General features: G+C 39.1%; 1 protein-coding gene across 4 annotated transcripts in view; it reads right to left on the bottom strand.

Annotated features, from left to right (window-relative positions):
- Window positions 1-19,097, bottom strand: part of Ssbp2 (single stranded DNA binding protein 2) — a 260,509-nt gene that overhangs the window by 11,392 nt on the left and 230,020 nt on the right. For all 4 annotated transcript variants that reach the window (XM_036206881.1, XM_036206883.1, XM_036206882.1 and 1 more), the window contains 5 exons: window positions 13,212-13,247; window positions 11,332-11,386; window positions 6,788-6,858; window positions 5,053-5,131; window positions 3,084-3,112 (listed from right to left, as the gene is read on the bottom strand). In XM_036206881.1, coding sequence (XP_036062774.1) covers window positions 3,084-3,112; window positions 5,053-5,131; window positions 6,788-6,858; window positions 11,332-11,386; window positions 13,212-13,247 — 270 coding nt within the window. The remainder of the gene's footprint in view (window positions 1-3,083; window positions 3,113-5,052; window positions 5,132-6,787; window positions 6,859-11,331; window positions 11,387-13,211; window positions 13,248-19,097) is intronic.

Here is a 19,097-nt window from a genome sequence, read left to right as displayed (position 1 = left end):
AAACCAAAAAGAACAACAAAACAACAAAAAATCACACACACAATTCCTCTGGCTAAATGTTTACCTCTCTTGAACTTTGTAGTCTTCACTTAATTTTTAAAAATGTATTATTAGTATTAGTGTGTGTGTATGTGTGTGTGTGTATGTGTGTTGTGTGTGTGCATGTATGTGGGTATGTGTGCTGTTGGCATGTGCACTGTGGACATGTGTGCCATGGGCATGTGTGTTGTGAGCATCTGTGCTGTGGGCATGTGTGTTGTGAGCATGTGTGCCGTGGGCATGTGTGTTGTGAGCATGTGTGCTGTGGGCATGTGTGCTGTGGGCATGTGTGTTGTGAGCATGTGTGTTGTGGGCATGTGTGTTGTGAGCATGTGTGGGCATGTGTGTTGTGGGCATGTGTTGTGGGCATGTGTGCTGTGGGCATGTGTGTTGTGAGCATGTGTGGGCATGTGTGTTGTGGGCATGTGTGTTGTGGGCATGTGTGCTGTGGGCATGTGTGTTGTGGGCATGTGTGTTGTGAGCATTTGTGGGCATGTGTGTTGTGAGCATGTGTGTTGTGGGCATGTGTGTTGTGGGCATGTGTGCTGTGGGCATGTGTGTCGTGAGCATGTGTGCTGTGGGCATGTGTGCTGTGGGCATGTGTGTTGTGAGCATTGTGCTGTGGGCATGTGTGTTGTGAGCATGTGTGGGTATGTGTGTTGTGGGCATGTGTTGTGAGCATGTGTGCTGTGGGCATGTGTGTTGTGGGCATGTGTGTTGTGGGCATGTGTGCTGTGAGCATGTGTGTTGTGGGCATATGTGAGCATGTGTGCTGTGAGCAGGTGTGTTGTGGGCATGTGTGAGCATGTGTGTTGTGAGCATGTGTGCTGTGGGCATGTGTGCCGTGGGCATGTGTGCTGTGGGCATGTGTGCCGTGGCACACAGATGTCAGGTACAACATCAAGGAGTCGCTTCTCACTCCACCTTCACCTGAGTTCTGGGGGTTCAAACACAGGTTTCTGGACTCACACTGCAAGTGCCTTCACCTGCTGAGCCGTTCAGTCTTCAATTTCTATCTTCTAAGTATTTTTTCAAACCCTCTCTTAATTAGTAAGTTATTGTTTCTTCTATTCTCAAAACATGTGACGCAAACTTTTAAAACTTTTTCCAGTTTTGTCTGCTGAGTTACATAGATCTTCTTATGGCAGCGGTCTTACATTTGCTTGTCTTTGGAGTTAGAGCCCAGCAGCTGCCTTGGCACATTGTTCTTTACTGAATGAAAGAATCCCTGTGTGAGAAGAAACTACCTGAGGACAGAGAGATGATGTAGTGGGTAGCTGTTCCAGCTTTGACCTGGAAGTACTACCCCGACTGAGGCTTGGGTAACTGTCACGCCTACAAGGCGGGGCTGAGACAGGAGCCCTTAAGACCCAAGATCCAGGGGTGCCGGCTCTCTTGGTTCCTGGATCCTGGACGCTGGAGGAAAACCAAACAGAGTTCTCCAGAGAACACCGCTGGACTGCAACACACTTTTCCCAGACCCTGCAACCTATCCCTTCATTTGTAAGTTACCCCACAAAATAAACCTCCCTTTTAACTATGTGGAGTGGCTGTAATACTTCCACCAATAAGATGATGTTTATTTCTAAAGACGTCTTTTTTTCTTCCTTCTCATTGTTCACATGTCAAGACTTAGCCCACAACACATAGTCAACTAATGCTTAGGCATTAAGCAAAAGAACTAGCAGTTCATTAAGCAGGTTACTAGCATTGGATGATGTAAAAACTAGTATTTAATTCATCATTATAATCCTATTTAAAAACATTTAAAGTGTTTTATAAGTTATAAAGTCCTTATTCCTACAGAATTTGGCTTATGTCTGTTTAGTATAAAAGGCTATAGTTTATTAATGCAAGTTTTAGGAAGATGGTCCTATAGCAACTAAGACATTCTAAGTTTTATGTCCAGAATCATCTCTAAGTACAAGAATACACTCCTCAAATATGACCTTAACGTTTCACTGCTAACTAGGAGAGTTCAGCTAGCTCCCACCATAGGCGGGTCCTCACATCTAAAAGGGCACCTCCAACATAGACAGCTGTTATAAAATCACATAGGGCCTCTTGTTTTGGAAACAGACTTTGTGAATACCATTTCTCACAGAGGTAAGTTAGTACTTGTTATAAATAAATGTTTTCCTAGACTATCTTCTGATTTTTTCCAAACACCTCCATCTGACTATCCACAGACCTTTTATGGCAACTAGATACCCCAGGTGAATGTCAGAACTGCTGTTTACAATGTTTTAGGGCCTGAAGTCTTAGTTTAAACCGTTTTACATTTCAGTTAACCTTACATTTTTGTGGTGCCAGGAATTTTATATTGTTCTACAAATATAAATAGAATTAAAAGCACAGTTGTCCCTAAGTGAATTTTTCTACTTACTGATCTGAAGCAGACTTTGAAGGGAATTATTTCAGTGTCAGCTAATTTTAGTTCTCATCAAACATTTTAAATATATTTGACTCTCAGAGAACTACTTTAATTTCATTACAACCTAGGAAGTATTTAGATGTTATTTTTAAAAAAATATGTACAGCATTTTACCAAAAGATTAATTTTAGATACTCAACTTATTGAAGGAGGGAAAATGCAGACACATTTGGTTTTCTACATGTATTAATATAATTTCCTTCTAATTACTTCCCTACCATTTTGACTGCACATGACAACAGCATCTAATGAAGGCTTGGAAGGTCCAGTTAACATACAAATGCAATGTTCTTATTCCGTATATACCAACTTCTCAGAAGTATCTACTGTCACATTGCTGTAGACTCTTCACAAACTTTTACAACTTTTCAAAAGATCATCCAAACTGTCAGTCCAGCTCATTATATAGCACTGAACATGATTAAGTTGGCTATCATATTTTCCTTTCTTAAAGATTATGTATATTCATATTTTAATTGCTGAATGATCATATCTGAACTTCTACTTTCAAATTTTTTGTGGAAGAACAATATTCACAAAACTCATTTAGTACCCTTAGTGTTCCATGTGGAATAAGTGGAGATAAAAATGTAGAATACATATTACTCACCTTGGAAATACTGTCCATATCTCCTGAGCCTAAAGCAAAACGTGAAAAGATAACCTTCATTAGGTAAGAGAGCATTTATAAATGGGAACTCCTGAAGGTGAGTGAGCTACCTCCACAGCAAAGAACTCTGCTGCTACTTCCCATCATCTGGACCCTAACAGCAGGAGGAGAGTCATGGCTACAGACCCCTGGAGACCATTAGAGAGACCATCTACATGTACAGATCTTTATCTTTTAATGAAAGTGATTTCCTAAATCTGATAAAATTTAAAAGACATTTCTAAGAATATCTGACAATATTCTGAACAGTATTTTACTACAATATTAAAGAGTATTTTACTAATATTAAAAATAGTACTCAATATACACAATAGAAACTAAACATATCTTCAAGATATATTACATTTTAATTTTGATTCTTGAGAGACATAGGCGATAGGATTATAACTAACTATCAATAATCATAACTTGGCCACAATATCAGTTTTATTTTGAACTATTTTATCCTCTACAATTAATCTTAGTGTGAAATACTACAACATTTTAATAGCAGTATTGATTGGACAGCAAAAATAAAGGCTTAGCATGACTTGATTGTGAGTAAAAAGGTATATACAGCATTGTTACACACTGAGTGTACACATGCTATACTGTTCCATGTGAATATGTAGAATAACGTTCACCACAGAATGTAAGGAGTTAGTTGTCAACTGTTGTGAAACTTCAAGAAGCTTATTTTTAGTAGTATTACTGTAGTCAAAGGCCTTCTAACTATTTGACTAATTCTACAACTTAGCAGGTTGAGCGTAGTTTTGCAATACATTGAAAAAAATCAAATTCTCTAGTAGTACTGTCAAATTGAATACTTAGTGATGATGTGTACATTCCTCTGTGATGTACATTATGGTAGCCCATAGAATATGTGCCTGCTGTACAGCTGGTATGTGGCAGTGTGCCTGGGGAGTTGAATGTTAAATTCTCTCTGCCTTTAAATTAAATAGTTATACATGACTATTGGCTGTAATAGTCAGACACTTCGTGTCAACCAAAATAAAATGAATCAAAACTTTGAAACCTACAAAAAATAAATATGGATCCTTAAAAGCACAAAAGTCTACTGATGCATTGCAAATAATTTTGAATCACTTAATACAGACTTTCAGAGAATCGAGGGGCATGTTTCTGACGCTGAGTATGGGGAATGAAATCCTAGGTAAGCAGTATAGGCATGGTTGGGCTAATGTAAGTGAGAGGCTCCTTTACAAGCCTTGGCACCCACTGTGAGCTCTCAGGTTATCTTATGATCACAAGCACATCATTTCTATACCTTCTAGCCATGAGCAGGGTGTGTGGAGACCCAATCACTTTTACTTTCCTCTCTGTCTCATCGTTTGTTTTGTTTGCCTTACAGATACCAGGCTTCACCTGCTAAGAAAGTGCCATACATGAAGCACATGTTAACTACTGCTGTACTTGAGGCCAGCTCTCTCCTGAAGGCAGGTGCACAGCATGGTCTCATCAGGGAATTATTAGGATTACCAGAGCATGGTTACTAATTTTATTTAAAATGAGGCAAACATTAAAAATACACAACAAAAACAAGGAATTATTACAGAGACCTAGTTTCCCTATATTATGTTCACAGACTAGAGACAAAAACATCTGTGGGAAGGACAGAAGCCCTCTGGGTTAGGCAGCATGGCACACACTCAGTGGAGTAGTCTCCTTCGGCTGCAGGACACGTATGCTGGCATAGACTGGCATCAATTCTTGGGGGCAATCTGGACAGAACCAAATTCACAGCCTGGACTTTCAAGTGTCCTCCAGTTCATATCCAATACACTATGGATCATGTGACCACACAAACAAGTATGCATACGTGGAAGAGCTTTGTGGGCCATAACAGCCACTGTACTGAACTAACGTTTTAGTTTGAATTTATTCCACACACCTAATATAAGAGCCTTACCTAAAGAGCCGTTCATGTGGTGGGACTCCATTCCTCCTAATCCACCCATGGGGCCATCTGACCCAGGGCCCAGTGGAAACTGTTTTAAAAAGTAAAGAAAATTATTGTGATCATACAGAAAGTGATTTCAACATTATTTATTAACATCAGAAATTGCCCTGATTAACTTAGAGACTTTTCAGAACACTTTTCAAGGTTTTGGATTCTTCAATTGTCTGTCCCATCTCTCTCATCTCTGTGTTCTGAATGCTCAGGCTAATCCTTTCTGCTCATTTTTTTTTTTCCTCATTGAGATGTGCCCAACTGGAAAGCATGGACGTTCCATGCAAATGAGATGATCAACATTCTCTCTTTGATGGTGACAAATTTCCTCTTATATGCCCAAGGTAGTTCTTAAGAAGCTGCTGATGCTATTGGCTCGTTGTGAAGAATATTTCTGTTGAATTACAAAGCCCATATCAACGCTTTCTTAGTTGGTGATGTATCACTGTTTGAATGGGTACAGGGGATGATTTCATCTTGCAGGTTAAATAGGGATAGCTGAACACTGATACCTCTTTAATCAGCTATGTTAGCTTACTGCAGACATTCTGTAGTAGCTCTGCTCACACTTATAAAGCATCAGGACTGTTTCTTCTCAAGTACAATCTTAGTAGTAGCTGTGAACAGACATGCTGGGGTAGAGCTGTGATGGGAAGTTCAAGGTCAGTGCCCTTTCACCTCCTCCTCACTCCTCCAGAATTCTTCTGTGCCCATTTGAAGGCAAGTATCATCATCTTACGTTTGGAGGCAAGTACCTACTAACGTTAGCATTTTCTTTCAAATGTTCCCAAGCTCAAATCATATTTCAGTACATATGGATTGCAGTATTGATTAAAGTGTGTGTAGAGAGAGTGATGATGGTTAAGCATCATACTGGCTTCCAAGACCATAACAGATTAAACAAGAAAGGAAGGGGAAAGACAGGAAAAAGGGAAGGAAAGATGGAGGAAGAAGACAGGCAGGCAGGCAGGCTAGGTGGCTTAGGGGGAAAACTATTCAGATGAGCCTGGATGCTAGCAGCTCACACACCTTCCCAGGAGGACAAGGCTGCTGCTTATGACTGGGTGTCTAAAAACACACAGACAGGTAGGAAAGATGCATCAGCAGGTAAAAGCACTTGTCATAAAAAACCTGAGCTCAATCGACAGGATTCACATAGTGGATGGAGAAAGCAGTCTACTCCAAGTTGTTCTCTGACCTGCACATGTGTGCCACAGCACACTCACTAGCGCGCGCGCGCGCATACACACGCATACACACACACACACACACACACACACACACACGATAAGTGAATGCAATGAAATAAAAGCACGATTGGTCTTTTAGAAAATAACTTGCCATGCACACGCACAACTGGAAAGTCAGGGACTGATTGCATAGAACATTCTTACTCAGCTTTTAAGAGCACAGTTTGGAGCTGGGCTGAGAAGTTAGACCAGTAAGCCTGTGGATGTGCTGTGCTCTACTCTCTTCCCTGACTCTGCAACTTTAAAGGGCATTTAATGGTTTAAAAGACTAAGACTATAGGCACAGAGGTGTTAATTAGTTTACTGTACAATAAATGTATTTACTGACTTTTTTCAATTTTAGCTACCCTATGTACTTATGTATAAGCATAACATTTATATCTATATTTAACTTTATTTGGAGTATTACTATATTATAGTCCAAATTTAAAACTCATATTTACATTAGGTCTGTTAGGCCCAGGAGGTACTGCATTCATTAGAGTATACATGTTGTCTCCAGAATTGGTTGAATCTGAAACAAAACAGCACTTCATTAATATCTCTACCAAAGCCATCACAAAATAACCAAAGATAATCTAGGCACACATGGAAATTGACAGCTGGATACCCAGCAGACATAGCCATGACCAACGTCTGGAAACAAACACCTGGCTGTCACTTTCTGACCCAAACTGCACTGTTCTGAAATCATCAATTAGTGATGAGAGGAGGGAGCGCCTCAGTGATTCCGGCCAACGGGACATTAGGAGATGATACAAAACCACAGTATATATATTTCTTTTCTAAAGCATGGACATTAGGAGATACAAAACCACAGTATATATATTTCTTTTCTAAAGCATGGATTTTTTTAACTTCATATGCAATGGCGTGTGTGTGTGTGTGTGTGTGTGTGTGTGTGTGTGTGTATCAGACAATTTTAAAAGTTCAAATCCAGTAGCTATTCAGTCTTCAGGGTTTTCTTAGAATTCGAATTCCTATAGAGAAAAACTGAATTTGAGGATGACACTGGAAAATATACTGACTGAATTTCAAACGTGAGATCTCAAGACCAGGAACAGAAACTACCTTGCTTGAAGAAAAAGCCAGGTATTTCTATCAGTTTTTTCCTTTCCTTTTCCTTACGGCTGTGGCTGGCTTGTCATTCACTCGGTAGCCAGGCTGGCCTTGAACTCACAACAATCCTCCTGTCTCAATTTCCCAAGTACTGACTCACCACCCATGGCTTCCAGCAATTTTTTGATAACTTTCAGTCCTTTTATTAAAATAAATGCAATGCATTTTCCATGCACATACTTTAGATTTTACACTAGTCTGAAACTTATACTTCATGCCTACAGCTAATTCTGATTAAATCTCCACATATATTTTTATGAAGTAAAACCCAGCATTAAAGCCAACAATTACTTTATATTGAGGAAATACTAGGTATGAAATAGTTTTCTATTTTCTTACAATTGCAAAATTTTCTTAGATGAATTACAATAGTTATTTAGAAAATGATGAAGGGTTTGAAAAAATGGTTTTTTTTTTATTGATTCAAAAGAGAGGGTAAAATAATATGCTTTCTTATGGTAGTGACCATAGAGAGACATAATTACTTCTGCCACTTGTGTGACTACTTACTAGACATTAACCAGCTTGTGATTTTAGTGTGTATCGCTTAGAGTAAGCATGGTATTATTCATTGGTCATTTATCAACAATGATATATGAATCTCAGTACTAGATTTTACTTTCTTTTTTTGAGACGAGGTCTCACTGTAGCTCTAGCTGTCCTGGATCTTGCTCTGTAGACCAGGCTGGCCTCGAACTCACAGAGATCCGCCTGCCTCTGCCTCCCGAGTGCTAGGATTAAAGGCGTGCACCACCACCGCCTGGCTTTAGATATTACTTCTAAGTGAATGCCTCATAGTACTGAATGAACCAGATACATGCCCTCAGGCTGCCCTTTGTTTAGAACACTAAGTGAAGTCCCAAGCTATTTTTGTGGCTATAATTTTTTCATGTCCTCATCTATGAAGCACTTCTGTAAGATCCCTGATTCCTTCCTGCCCACCACCAGCCTTGCCCATCTCCATATTTTCATTCCTTCTCCTGCCTGGCATCTTCTCAGCAGTCCCACCTCCTAGAGTTCCCGTCACTCTCCAAGACCCATTTATTTCCAGTGTGAGTTTTCCCTGAGGCGTCTGGGCACTCTCCCAACCAATCAGTGCTCCTTCTCTTTTCTCTCCTGCTCACACCTGGCTATCAAGAGTTCATCAGAAGGGAAGGGGCTATGTCTTACTTAGCTTGTGTGCCTCAGACAACAAATTAGAGTTACTGCATTTAATTTGTCTAGATAGTTCTATTACATTTCAGAAAATTTTGTATTTGTTTTTAAATATATGAAAACTTTAAATGGGTTTTATCTTTAAGTTTTGGTGAAAGAAAAATGGACTACATATTTTAAATATGCAAGAGATGAATTTATCATTTTTAATACTAGTTGGAAATATAATTTCATCCAAACGAAAGAAAACCATCAAAAGGAAGAAGGATGGTTTTATGGGAAATGCCTGACTCCTTTTGATTCGGAAGAGCCTTATACTAAGGTGCGTCTATGGGCATGTGTCTTTGGCCTGAGGACCCTCGCTCCCTGTTAAAGGATGACTTGACGGAAGTATGTAGTGTGGGGACAAGGCCAAGGCCGAGAGGCAGACTGAAGAGGTGGCTAGAGTACTCATCCCTGCTGTGCCCAGTGGGGCGGAGTCTCTAGTGAAATGAGCACAAATCACGCGCCATCTTCACAAACTACACATTAACTTCACAATATGAGAATGAGCAGGGGAGGCACTCGGTTCATATAACTCATCTTTGATGGATTCTGCTTCTTTTTCAATGTGGACACTTTGAAGATAGAGATGATGACATTTTTTATGGATAGAGAAAAAACAATGAATTTAAGGTAACATTTTGTATTACCAAATTGGGTTTTAAATAAAATGTAAAAAGCAAAAAATTATTTACTGGCATTATTAACAATAATGACTTTTAAACTCCTGTATATCTTAGAACTAAACCTAAATACTTAAGAACATTTGACTTCACAGTGAACCATAACTAAAATTATTTTTAATTATAAACACTTCAAATCTGTGTTATTTCCAAGAAACACTGAAAGTTTTAGCTTATTTTCTGCTTTCATAATTTCAGTGATACATACATATGTATAAATGTACATATGTGTACACATATATAGACACACACACACACACACACACACACACACACACACACTATACAAAGCTGTGGGGTAGGAGAGGTTAAGAGCACACAATGGTCTTGCAGAGGACCTGAGCTCAGTTCCCAATATAAACATTAAGGGACTTGTGTAGATGGAAGTTTTCCCAGTCCCATCTGGCTCTGTGGTCCATCAGCCACTTATAAAATAATTGTTCAGAGGCTTATATTAATTACCAATTGTAGGGTCTATGGCAGGCCTCTTGCTAGCTAGCTCTTATAATCTTAAATTAGCCCATTTCTATTCATCTATGTTTGCCACGTGTTCCATGGCTTATTGGTCTGTTGGCATGTTGTTTCTCCTTCAGTGGCAGCTGGCATCTCCTGCCTCTCTCTTCTCTTCCTGTCTATCTGCCTGGATTCCCGCCTGCCTCTAAGCTGCCTTGCCATAGGCCAAACAGCTTTATTTTTCAACCAGTCAGAGCAACATATATTCGCAGCATACAGAAAGACATCCCACAGCAGACTCACAATCATTTGTAACTCCAGCACCAGGGGATCTGAGGCTGCTTGCCAGTCTCCATGGGCAACCACACCCATGTGGTCATGCCCACACACAGACATCCACACATGTACATAATTAAAATAAATCATTAAAAGTAAATGGATAAAACTGTGATAATATTGTTCTGAATAATAAACATTTATTTTTCTCACAACTAAAAAATTGTTTTATGATTTCTTCAGTAAAATTTTAATTACATCCTATCATATGCCTTAAATTGAATAATTTTGCTACTATTGGACTAAAAATGAAGACTAGTCTAACTATTGGTAACAGTTAATGAGATAGTCTAACCTGTATAGAATCTTGGATTGCATCTTCAATCATTTATAGTATTGGGATTACAGAGTCAACTCTTTTATTTAAAATGGGCATTGGTGATTTGCCTTCATGAATCTGTGTGAGGAAGTCGGGTCCTCTTAGAATGAAGTTACAGACAGTTGTGAGCTGCCATGTGGGTCCTCTGGAAGAGCAGTCAGTGCTTTTAACTGCTAAGCCATCTCTCCAGCCCCCGAGTCAACTCGTAAGAACCATCTAATAGCCTTTGATACATGTTCCATAACTCGCTGGACCCTAGACAATTTAAATTCCAATCACCAGTCTCCAGACAAGCTTAATACTCTGTTAAAGTCTCGAGGAAAAGGCCAATGCTACTTGAAATAATTATGTTGAATTATTAGGGATATAATAAAGTACATCTTATTTTAGAAAATTAAAAAATCTTTCAGCACTGTTTAATAAATTTATAACCAATAAATTCCTATAGATATGTAGAGTAAACAATACCACAAGCACATTCATACTCAGTAAGATGACAGATATGTGAATGGGGTGTTGGCTTGATATTCCAACCTAACAGGTCTACAGTGTTTTCCTCCTGTAGATTTCTCTGAGTTGGGGGCTATAGATTCTTTTCAGTTTTAAAGGATTTTTAGGTAAGTTAAGTTACTTGTAATTCATATAAATCAACACATTGCTTATACTGACTAAATCTATAATCTACACAAGAGGAATTTTCTAAGTCCTTAACTGGACTGAAGCTGTTTAAGAACTTGACTTCTTCCCACCTGCTTCCTCTATGGTCTTTAATCATGCTGAGACAATGAAAATTCCTAAGTTTATTTAAAAAACAATTTCTGTATTCTGTGGTTTTGTCCCAGGAGTCAAACGTCCATGGAGCTAGTTTGATTTACAATACCTGCTGGACTAGGCATGATGGGCGTCCCTGGTGGCCCTCCTCCTCCTGGAGGACCCTAAATAATTACACAAAATTTCAGTACAAATAAGGCATTTCATTAAACACCGCAAGGAAAAGCAAAAAAGGTTATACTTATATCAATAATAATCCAATTTTGAAATACAAAGCAAATATATTTCCTCTGTAATTTATTTTCTTTGATTCACAATCAACTCAATATTATGCAAAACATAATTTAGCTTAACTATGTTGAGACTGTTTTGACAAGTTTCCAAAAACAATAAGCCTGTAACACTGGTTTATTATTCATGACTTAATCACATCACCTATAATGAGGTTAAGAAGAAACCACTTAATAGGGCCTTTACAAATCAACAAAATAGGAATAATCCACGTGTACTTTAATTGTTTGCTGTAATTGTCTTACATTCTGTTCACTGGCTTTTACTAACCCTGCAAAGCCGACATTCACAGAGAGCGTATTTAAGAGATACCCATTTAGAGATCCACACTACAGACCCACCAATGACGCTTCTTTCCTCTGGCAGCGTCAGGGTAACCCCGAGAGCTCAACATGCTAGCTATCACTTCAGTGGGAAATGAGACAAGATCCTCACTAATGCTTCGGGCTACAGAGGGAGGCCGCAGCTCTACAAGCCCTGACTGGGCAGGAGTGAATCTGCCCTTAATTCTGACAACCAAACGTGCACGCTAGGCAATGAGCTGAGACTTCTCCAGGCACCCTATGTGTACTGGTCAAATGAACTCTCAAGTGACTTAAGTCTTGACTCTGTTCTGAGTATGTACATACAGCCTACCAATTACCTCAAGTAATATATACATTTCCCATTCAGCAAACAATTAAAATTCCTAAAATAAATATATATAATTTCATAAAAAATTTATCAGGCTTATTAAGTGACTTTAAGAGTGTTTATTCTAATTTATTTCCTTTGTTTCATTCAAATCGTGTCAAGAATTGGACTTTTTTGGCTGGAATAGCTCAGAGGAACATTGAACACTAAGACTACAGGTCTGGAGAGCAGTGTGTGCTTTTCACTATGTTAATAAAACAGTGTTTCTGTAGGGGGTTAAAATGCTCATTGATTTTCTTCTGTGTCCTCCAATTTACTGCACTGCAGTTGCCCATAACCTCTGAAAATTACTTTAGAAAAGGCTTCCTATTTTACCATTTTATCCTTGCTTCTCTGTTAATATTTTCTCCTAAATTTTATAAAAATCTATCCCTTATGGTGGTCTTTGGATGAACAAGGATCATAAAAAAGGTGATACCAAAGGATTTAAATTTGTGAATATAAAAGAGATGGTCCAAACTCACTAGCTTCAGGTCTACATGAACACTCAGAAATGTTACTATGTATTAGGTTGTAAAAAGGAAACAGGTTTTTCAGCTTCTGGGAATAGACAAAACCTGAAAGATCCTTCCAAATTATTACTTTATTCTATAGTCTGATCCACTTTGTGGGTGGGATAAAGTTTAATGTTTTTTTATCCTTTATGTGTGGTGAGCAGGCCTGGAATGGGGGTATGTACATTATTCTTATGGAGAACTGTGAATTCAAGCATATCGTTGTATAACTGGGAATGACTCTCCTCATGATTGGATAGAGAGTATTGTAGTGGCTCCCAGAAACATATGCCAAAGTCAAACTGAGTACTCAAGGCAATTCTAGCCAGATTGATAACTGTTTCACTAATGAACATCAACATATGTATTGAGGTTGGCAGATGAAACAACTCAAGATGTTCACTTCTTGGTCAATACACAGGGGTTCTTCTTAACATCTGGGCAACAATTTGATTGCCCAAATAAAATGTAACAACAATTCTTATGAGCAAACAAACCCAAATGTACTTACTACATAATTCCCAGGAGATGCCGAGGAGTACGGTATCTGGAACACGAGCAGAACAGAAACAAATATTTTCATTTCATGTGACTGCATGAGATTGGATTAAATAAACTGACTTCTCTTTTATCAAGTTTAAAATGCATCACAAAGTATAATAAAACATAAAGGAATTTCCATCTGTGTAAGTGCCAAAAAAATCTAAGCAATTATAATATTATATTGAACTCACTAGAAAATGTAGATTTCAGTCAAGAGGAATTTAAAACTATAGCTTCAAATTATACTGGCTTAGGTGGGTTGTATCCAATGTGTGGTACTAATCAGACAGTTTGTAAATAGAAAGATGTTTACTTGTACAGCTAAATTCAGGAGACTAGAAGATTTCAGCTTAGTATCCTGTACAGATAAAACTTCTAATCTATGTAAAATTTAAAGACATTTGTTGCTACTTTCATGCAGTACATGTTGATTCTCACATTCTCTGCTTAGTTAGTATTAAAACAATGTGATAAATTCCAAGGAATTTGCTAACTATAATGTCCAAAGGCTGATAATCTGTGAGGACCAGTTCCAATCAACGGACCTCCTTTCTCTTCAAATGAAGCCCTCCTGAAGAGGCCATTTTCCGGGCATGAGAGCTACTAATTCACAGTGCTCTGGTGAAGGAAGTAAACAATTAAAAATATACTTTAAAATAAACACCTAAGTGTGAGTGTTAATAGGAAAATTAAACATTTCCCTTTTCAACATGCCCACTGGCTCACTTACATGACATAGCCATATGCTTTATTCCGAGAAAAGACAGTAATCTGTCTCCCCAGACTGAGCTAGTCAAGGCCAGAAGAAGACCTGAGAGGCAAATATGCTGATTCCTTTCTCTGATGGCCCCAAACCTACCATAACAATGCAGTAATATGAAGTCACAAAGAAGTTAGTCTACACAATTTTCCCCTTAAAATACTTGATGGTTTTTGGAACTATTTAATAGTAGGCTATTTGAATAGTAAGAAATATTTAATAGTAGGCTTTCTCTACTAAAAGGATCAATACAAGCACAGAACACATGTCGCCCAAGCCTCTACTTTGGTGTGTTTGTGAGGGTTGATGGAGCTCAAGCACCCACAGCTACTGCAGTGATCAGTCCCTGGTAAAGGGGATTACTTCCCCTGAGAACTAAGGTCTCTCCCAGCATTAAACCTGGCCTCCATTCAGTAAATGCATGACTTTGCTTCCTTGTGCCCTTTTCAATTCATGATCTACCCAGCCTTTTTAATACATTGCTTCAAATACATACATTTGCCCCATCTGAACTGCCAACATTCTTTTGGTCACTAGAATGCATTTCATCTCCCTGTCTTCAGCTCCTGGTCAGTGTTCTCTTACTCTGATATTGTCTGGCACAGCAATCTAATCATCTTTTAGCTATTTACTATTCACAATATATCACATTCCTGAACTCTGTAATATACTGCTACCCCTCTTCCCTTTTTGAGAGTTCAGAACGTCTGTAGCTAGATCTGGAAAACTCCTTTGCCTGACCTCTTTCTTACCACTCACGCTTACAAAACTTATCCTGTATTCCTGTCATATTATTTCTCATTACACTGTCATCTTTTCTTAGTCAATTAGTCGTGGTTCATTTATAGACTAAATTACCTCTGTATTCTCCTATACTGTGTAGTTCATTTCTCAAATATCTTAAGTTGATTCTTCCAAACATTGGTTCCTATTTCTTTTATTATCTCCTAGTTAGTCTCCATTTTACAAGAGCTTTCCTGGAGGAAGGCACAAAGCCAGGATGAGAAGATTATAATTACAATCACACTCTGCAACATGTTAGTTACATGCTACATGCTCTGTACAAACATCTTCCCATTTTCTGGTCCAGCCTCTGCAAAAACCCTGATGCCTAAGTGATGAGCACGTAAACTTTGTCAACTTTAGGAGGAAGGAAAATTCTTGACCAGTAGTATTCACCCACTTCTTTGTACAAATATTCTCATTTGTTCAGAGTTCAAGTTACCAAAGGAGTTTCCCACACAGTTCATGAAATCCCTGAATGAGAAACAAACTCTGAAATTTGGACTTATTTTTCAGTCGTGTGGGCTGGCCTTCAGAGCTATTGTGTCTTCCTCAGTAGATGCTTTGCCCTCCTGCCATACATTAAACCATAATTTTCCGGTGGGCATGCCATTTTTTTTTTTTTTTTTACAGATTTAAAATTACACCTATTATGCTTGAGAGAAAAAGACAAGAATCTTCTGTTAGTTTCCAAGGACAGCACCTCCAGCCTTCCTCTCCACCCAAGTCTTCACGATTCCTTCACATGGTGAACTAGAACTCTCACATTTAATACCTGACAAATTGTTATCTCTTTTAGCTGCTCAATTTATTTCCATCTTTGTCTGGACAAGCTCTTTTATTTTAGCTTATATCAACTATTTCTACATTATAATCTTTAGTTTTCTGATTATAATTCAGCCTTTGGGCTCCTACCCCTGGCCCATAACAGAACCTGCACTCTTGAAAGCTGCCAGCAGGATGCAATGGCATGGTGTAAAAGACATCTTACATCAAAAGAGACAGAAATGCTGTGTGAGTATAGTGGGTCTGTTTCTGAGCTGGAAACCTGGAGATACACAGGTAGGTGTGGCATGAGAAAGATGAGGGAACTGACCAGGGAAAAGGAATGTGAGATCACACAGCACATTCAGGGAATGATACGCAATTTTTTTTTTAAATGGCTGATACACTGTAGGGCTTATGGGTTGAACAGGAATGAGTGCATACTATCGAAAATAAAAGGTTTTCTAGACATGTTCAAGTGCATGCCTTAGTAAGGTGACTCTACAGGGACCAAGGAAAGTGAATCCAAATAGACTACTGCAAAATTTCAGCCAAGAGATGACAAAGGGAGTTGTGGATAATGCTGACCACAAAAAACAGGATTGGAGAACTGAGAATCATTTCACAAATTAATTGAAAGGACACAGTGACAAATGGTGTCATAGTTACATTACAGAGGATTACAAACAATGTGCTCTTCTGTTCCATGGGCTTCTGTATGTTCTTACATATAGTCAGGAACACACACACACACACACACACACACACACACACACACACAATGTTTTAAAACATGTTAAAATGAAGACACAGTTGATAAGTAAGATAACAGAGCCAGAGGGTCAGACCCATCTAGCTACAAAAAGCTGATGAAGAAAATTAAGAGTCAAATATGTTGCCTGACTAAGCTAGAAGGGAATTCTGCACCTTAGCACTCGCGATGGCGGTGGTGTGAACAAGGACTCAAGCAGTAATGCCGCACTGAAAAGGACCGCCATCACTCCAGTTACACCTTTCTCCAGTAGGGAAGTCTACAATGACCTTGCAAGTACTGATGAGCTAGAGTCAGGGAGCACAACGCCATGCTTTGTGCCAATGGAAAGTAAGAACCAGTTTTTAGTGATTTTTTTTTTAAATTAAAAAATGTATTGTATGGCCCATATGGTTAGTCATATTTTTCCCTAAAGGAATTCCATTTGCTTTTTCATATGCTATCAGAGAACTAATTAATAGAATGCCATACTAAACATCTGGTGATGTGTCTACCCCTTTCATACTTTCAGTTAACTGGACTTTCCTTATTTTGACTAGACACAGGTTGTGCAGGCTCAGGAGTAGGCATATGATATAGGCAGGACATATTTATCCCCTCTATCTGTTTCACGAAGGGGCACATGACTCAATATAAGCAAATACAGTTCAGTTAGAGTTACTTCCAATTCCTTTCCTTAACTGGTAAGTGGTATTCTTTTGTATTCAACTAGAAGCCACAAACATAAAGATCTGGGGTGACATTCAGTCTTCAAGTGTTCTAATGGGACAGAGATAAGGAAAAAAGAAGGCACATTTTCCTCAACTTGTGGAACCTAAATCAGATTTAAATCAGGATTTTTAGGAGGAAAAAATATTAAGGATTGGGGAGGGGGCTGGAGGAATAATGAAAAAGCTATGATAGATATGACAGATGAACAAATGCATGTGAGAACAGAGATCCCCATCAGTTTGCACAATTAATACGTGTTAATAACTATCGTGAAAAGTAAATAGACAGGGAATTTTCAGAATGAACAAGCCTTTGCTCTAATAAAAAGTCAACTGTTAGAGAAGGAAAGAAAACATTTTAAAAATATCCTTTTGGTGGCCAAATCAGTGGGAAAAGAAAAGATTCAGGTAAGAATCACCAACAGGGGCTGGAGAGATGGCTCAGAGGTTAAGAGCACTGACTGCTCTTCCAGAGGTCCTGAGTTCAATTCCCAGCAACCACATGGTGGCTCACAACTGTCTGTAATGAGATCTAGCGCTCTCTTCTGTATACATAATAAATAAATAAATCTTTTAAAAAAAAAAAAAAGAATCACCAACAGATGCAAAAATGGCTGCTGGGGAGAAGGAAGAAAAATAACATCTACCATTATTTCAAGTAAGGTTTTACATGGATCTTTCTAGAGGAAAAACAGCAATTTTAGTGTAACAGGCATGGCACAAGCAGAGCTTAGCCAAGCTGTCCAAAGTAAGGTGACCAGAGATGAGGCAGAGTCCCCAGGAGCCTCCTGCAATGGTGTTCTGAGGAAAACACAAGGCTCCTCCCACTGCAGCCAGGCGGCAGTGAAAACAAGCTACAGAACCTTCTAAAGAACTGGTCACAGTCAGCACAAGTGCAGGTTAACAGACAGCAGTGACTGGGGGAGCGGTTCCGGAGGAAAAGCACCAGACACATGCCGATGAGTGGCATAAAGGTATTTTTAGACACCTGGACAGATTCAAGTAAGATCTGTAGATTAGAAAGCAGCATTAACCAGGGTTAGTGCTGTGATTCCGAGCACTGTTTTTGCAGTTATGAAAGATGATATCTTATGTTAGGGGACACACTGAAACACAACAGGACAAACTGCTGAGAGAGCAAATCCTGGAGCAAATGTGGTAAAAACCATCAGTCCTGGGGAACTGGAGCAGGGGGCGTGGGAATTCTTAGATTCTTTCAGAATAATGGGGAGAAGGTTATCACATGAAAAAAGATAAAACACCGAAAGCCCCTTTGATATGCTGCCCTAGGCAGGTAGACACACTGTCCTGCTATCAGCTCAAAGGCATCTGTCATAGTAAATATGTACAGAAAGTCCAAGGAACTTGGAATTCAAAATAACACACACGAGTCATCACTGTAAACTAATCAACTGCACCTGAGGGAGGGGACGTCCCTGGCATGTCTCTCACTCTGCCCACAGCAGCCCCTCTCTTCTATAAGGCCACCCACTCTGCAGTTTCTCCGTTTGGCTCTTCATCCCCTGTGAGAGGAGTATTTTCCCTCTGTGTGCTTAGGAGGTTGACTTCCTTCTCTTTCTGGGGAAGCCCCTCACATCCCCCTCTATTTGCCCACTGCACATCCTTTGAGTTAGGCATACACAAACAGAAAGGACCACCTTCAATTTTTACCTGTCTAAATTGTGCTGACCAAATGCACATTCCAGACTGACCAAAGAGTGGATTGTGCACATTTCCACTCCAGTTTCTAGTATTTCTTGGGGTCTAAAATGATTTTGAGCCACTGATCTGATTAGTACACCAATGGTGCTTGGGTAAATCCTCAAGAGATGGGCCCTCACAACTGAAATTCAACAGAATATGGAATTTGCTTCTCATCTCTGCTTCAATTAAATACGCTATACTTGGGCAATACACTTCCACGTACAACACAGCTATTTCTCTATTACCTCCCCAAATGCTGTGCACGGTCCTCAGTGGCTCTCACCACACTCTCAGGTATGTATGGAAAGGTGCTGATGGACATGGAGTATGAGTTATTCTCTGTCTAGAGTAGATGGCTGT

This window comes from Onychomys torridus, chromosome 15 (genome assembly GCF_903995425.1).
Source record: "Onychomys torridus chromosome 15, mOncTor1.1, whole genome shotgun sequence".
Taxonomy (NCBI): Eukaryota; Metazoa; Chordata; class Mammalia; order Rodentia; family Cricetidae; genus Onychomys; species Onychomys torridus.
This window is presented reverse-complemented; position numbering and strand designations above follow the sequence as displayed.